The 5,000-nt window shown below is 39.4% G+C and overlaps 1 protein-coding gene across 3 annotated transcripts in view; it reads right to left on the bottom strand.

Moving 5' to 3' along the window:
• The window catches only part of LOC137982096 (glucose-6-phosphate exchanger SLC37A2-like), a 34,787-nt gene that overhangs the window by 6,700 nt on the left and 23,087 nt on the right, over window positions 1-5,000 (bottom strand). For all 3 annotated transcript variants that reach the window (XM_068829143.1, XM_068829142.1, XM_068829144.1), the window contains 5 exons: window positions 4,349-4,444; window positions 3,899-3,989; window positions 3,725-3,799; window positions 2,713-2,798; window positions 1,522-1,570 (listed from right to left, as the gene is read on the bottom strand). In XM_068829143.1, coding sequence (XP_068685244.1) covers window positions 1,522-1,570; window positions 2,713-2,798; window positions 3,725-3,799; window positions 3,899-3,989; window positions 4,349-4,444 — 397 coding nt within the window. The remainder of the gene's footprint in view (window positions 1-1,521; window positions 1,571-2,712; window positions 2,799-3,724; window positions 3,800-3,898; window positions 3,990-4,348; window positions 4,445-5,000) is intronic.

Raw genomic sequence — 5,000 nt, 5'->3', positions numbered from 1 at the left:
TTGGTGTCCCTAGAGGTTGGTTGAACACGTCCTATTGCGCTGCACACAGTTCTACCACTAAATTTATGGACAGAAGATAGAAGTGATCCAAAGTTTTAAGCTCTGATTTACTACCATTTGCGTCTATCCTCGAAGCGCGACGAATTTTGCTTAATATCTTCGCTCTCCCGGAAAACCTGAAAACTTCAAGAGCACGTGAACAAAATATGCTGGTATGCCGCATAAAACGTTGTCACTTTCATGAAATAACTGCCAACGTTTCATTGGTCAAAAGTGACACATAACCGGACAAACCGTTAACGTTTGAAAAGTAAAACTTCGTGCAAAATTCGTCACGCTTCAAGGATGGACGCAAATGGTAGTAAAAAGGCACCTGTTTATTTTAACTGGAATCTTCATATTTATGATCCGCCATTACTAACTTTAAAATCTTGATAGAGCTGGATCGAGGAGAAAATGGCGTTAAAGAATATATAGTTTAAGAATGTAATGCGTGTGTACACGGCTGCGTTAATATGACGCAGGCTTTCAGACTTTTAAACTCGTGTTTTGCAAATATAATAAGCTGCGTTTACACGCTGAAACTTTAAGCTCGTGTGTAAATGACGTCACTTTTCCCTTGATCCAACCTTCCGCGGTCCAAAATTTTGTCAGTCAAGTGTCAAACACAAAGACGCACTATCAAAAGGCGTGGTGCCTTAGGCACATGCAAATGATTTATCAATCACCCGTGAACGCAACCGAGCTCTGAGATAATGTGTGTAATTAAAAAAGCCCCTTGTGGCAATGTGCCCGTAATATGTCATAAAATATTAACTGTCGTTCTTTTTTTAATCCCGAGTCCCTTTTTCTCGCGCTAAAAATATCTTTTCGGGCTTCCGTCTCTGTGTTGCTGTTTATTGATTACCATCTTGGATAATTAATCAGTCGTGTTTGAATGAATTCGAACGAAGGCAGAGCGTGCTTAAGTAATAACACTTTCAAAATCTGAGGAAAAAAACGTTGCAGCACTTTTAAGCAATTGTGGCTTTACAGACACCAAAAAAAATCAGGCGGCTTCGACGGGATTTGAACCAATGACCTCTGCGAAGCTGCAATATCTGTGCTCAACCAACTGAGCTATGAAGCCAATCAGCCTTGGCAGCAGGTCAATTGTCCAGTTAGGTGGGAGGATCCATTCTGTCTTTCGTCTATACCCCGGACTTCAAACATACACGTCTTTCATTGAACAATACGTGTCGGCCAACATTGCTGCCACGTTTAGCTTGGGCTTGAAACAATAAGCCAGTTTCGTATTCTCACGGTAAGACTAGATCTAACATGAAATGGAGGCTAATGGGGGGAAATAATTTGCACGTGAAAAGATTTCCGCCCATTAGCCTCCATTTCACGCTCGATCCAACCCAACCCAACCCAACCCAACCTTCAGCAAATAAGAACTCGGACTCTTTCCTGAGTGTGCCCAAGTCACTGTAACTAAACACTTCTCTTTTACAGCACAGTATGTCATTAATTACTTACTAATATTTATTTTGAGATTCGCATTGGCAAAGAATCTGTATATAAAAAGCTGCAAGATACAATGGGCATAGTTTTATTACACAAGCATCCCTGTAAGAGCTAAATTACAATCAAATGAGTCACTTTGAAAATCATAATAGATGACGATTGGGGAGGCAAAACAAAACCGCTTGAAGAAAGAAACAGCCACAGATATTAATATAAATATTCACCCACATTTTTCGGGTGCCAATTTTCATAACCTGCGATCAAGCATTCTTTTCTTTACATTTCCATGCCCTGTTTAAAGAAAAGAACGCCGAATCGCAGTTTTATGGAGGTCAGTCAATAGACCCTTCTCCAATATGGCAGCAACGGATTTGAATGAGTTGAACTAAAACGAATGAAAAACTGATACCAGAAATAGAAGTTGAGAAAATGTAACTTGAAATAAGAAAAATTTGCAAACGTTTGTATGACCGGGGGTATACGCCATACCCCCAATCATACTAATGTATGTACATTTTTCATTTTCCAACTTACATTTTCTCAGCTGATATCACACCTGATATGCTACAACTTTGCAGGATTACTAAAGTAAAGGTGCTCTTTCTATTTTTGGTATCAGTTTTTATTTTAACTTATTTGAATTTTCGGCCGCCATTTTGAAGAAGGGTCTATTCTGCAAAAGCCAATAAATCTGACTGCAGATCAACCGGCCATTTTGACATTAAATGGGTACTAACACCTACAGCTGTAATCGCCAGTAAAAGACGTAATTTATGAAATTCGAAGTCGCATGACCTTTCCACCAATAGTTTGTTTGGAATGGGGGAGAGGCATTTCCTCCAACTTTTAGCTTTTTCCTGATGGTTTTTCTTAAAAATCTAAAATAACCTTAACTTCTTAACGCGGTAGGCGAGTTGACCCGTATTCTCAGAAAGATCGTTGAAACATGACAGGTCCTACATTTTGTACTTTTGGAAGATTGCTGTACACACAGTCACCAGAATGCAGCTCAAATTTCATACAAATGTCTGCCAAATGGAAATAGAATCCGACAAATCCATACAAAACCAACCAAACATGAAAAAAATGACCACTTTCGAACTGCATTGTAACTTTTAAAGCTACATTCAAAATTATAGTAATTTAAACCCCCGGTCCCCCCTGCCCCCCACCATCCTAAGAACAAAACATCTGCGGACTTACCATTGGCCCTGCAAACACCAACATGACAACAACAGTGATTCCACTACAGTCCGTTTTGTCAGAAATATATCCGGCAAGGATACCACCTGCAACACACCAGGGCCCAGTTGTTTGAAGGGTGGATAGATCACTATCCACTGGTTAAGTCAATTGGTTTTGCTACTGTTTATCCGCTGGATAGTGATTTATCCACTGGATAGCGTTGTCCACCCTTTGAACAACCAAGGCCAGATGCTATTTAACCCTTTCACTCCTGTGATCTAAAAGTTCATTCTCCTAACTAGTACCATAGATTTCTTTGTTTGCTAGTCATAAGAATTTGGTGTTATATCAAAACATCCCTTAACTGATAGCAATCTTCATTCCCCATACTTGTCACTTCGTGCTTAAGATCCCTAATGAATTTGATTTCACTTCGTTATTTATTAAAGAACACCGCAAAAACATGCGGTAAAATCCGTGCTGCATGTGCACGTGCACGATCATTTACATGTATGTTCTTTTAACCAATGATATCATTGTTTTGTGGCGTTGTTGTTACCGTTGCTGCCATCTTTTCTTAAGCTCCCTAATGTCATCAACACCGCGTAAGGCTGCGACTGATTTGTCCTTATTTTTAAGCTATTTCATGGTAGTGCTTAACATTCACAAGCTAAAGGCAGTACTTTGGATTGGAATATGCACTGCATTCAAACTCATTGGCAAGATGAGCTTTGGGTTAGGTGCAAGGGAGAGTTGATTTTTGGACCCTGGGGCCAGATCTGCAAGGGATCCAAATAATAATTATTATAATGAGACATTGCCCAAAAAGCGTAACACTTAAAAAAGTAGTGTTCAAAATAAAACAAACTGGTCAATGAGATCACAAGCCCTTGCAATTTGCTTCAATTCTTTTTCCTTTCCTTCATGCCTTGGTTGAAACCAAAAGCATGGGCTTGGAATTCAGTCCAGCCCTGATAATTTGTTGGTCTAAAACATTAACATTGCTTCTACACTGATAAAACTTTTGTACCTATGATTCCTCCAACATCAAACAGCGTGGACAGATCTGCTGCCGTAGTTGGGCCATAAACTTCACCACCAATACCTAAAATATGAAACATTACAATAAGTCATGAACTATACCACAGTAGACCAGCAATTTCTTCTAACACAAACACACACACATGCCTTATGGAAGACTTACTAGTGTGTGCAATATAGAATGGCAACCAGAAGAGGAATGTGTAACTGACCAGCTTAGCAAAGAACAAACACAAAGAATACTCTATGACACCCTATAAGAGAAAAAGACAAAAAATTACTATCTGATGCGTGGGATGGAAGAAAAATTAACAGCTTTCTTTTGGCGTGGGGGGGGGGTTGGGGTAAGCTCGATTTCTGCCACTCTCTCAAGTGTCTGATCTTCTTTCCTCTCAGAGAGAAGGGGCGCAGGCTCTTTTTCTCAAACAGAAGCTTGTAATTCAGCCAAGAGCCAGGATACATTTCCTTAAAATTTTACTTTTAGAGATAGGTACCCTCGGTGGAATATATTTGGTTTTAAAATATGCCAAATTTGGCCTATATACAGACCCTGGTCATTGACATTCCCCTCATTTTTATGTGAGAGTTCCCTGAGTAGCCAAACACCACTTACAGGTATAAGAACTGCACTCCAGAAACCAACAGCATGAGCATTGTCTCCGGGTGTTGAAGTTGATGACAACTGAGACGAGGATGAAATATTGTCCAACTAAAAAGAAAAGACAACCACTGAAACTAGAAACACTTAGTAAAGATGGCTTGAGAAAAGATTAGCACTGTGCAAAATGACATTATTCTTGAAAGAACAACAGAATTGTTACATTTTTTTATGGTCTTAGTTGCTCATGGTTTCTTAGATTAAGCCATAAAAACACAGCTTTTCCCAAGCTGTGTACTAATACCATTGTTGTGATAAACAAAAGGTTCCTATCACTTCCTAACGCTTAAAAACAGAGGAACAATGACTTCAAAAAGAATATGCAAATCCAGTGCCACTTATCATAATAACATTATCGGTTAAGTGAAGCTACAATCCTCGCAGTTATGAACGCAATTTTTGCAATTGCATAAAGAAGCCTGAAAAATTCAAGATTTCAACGGGGTTTGAACCCATGACCTTGCGATACCGGTGCGACGCTCTAACCAACGGAGCTATGAAGCCACTGACGTTGGGAGCTGGTCATTTGTGGGTTCTAATGTTCCTGTGAGAAATGAATCAACAATGAAATGATATATGAAATGGATCATAATTATATGAACTGCAG

The sequence above is a fragment of the Montipora foliosa genome, chromosome 13 (genome assembly GCF_036669935.1).
Source record: "Montipora foliosa isolate CH-2021 chromosome 13, ASM3666993v2, whole genome shotgun sequence".
Taxonomy (NCBI): domain Eukaryota; kingdom Metazoa; phylum Cnidaria; class Anthozoa; order Scleractinia; family Acroporidae; genus Montipora; species Montipora foliosa.
This window is presented reverse-complemented; position numbering and strand designations above follow the sequence as displayed.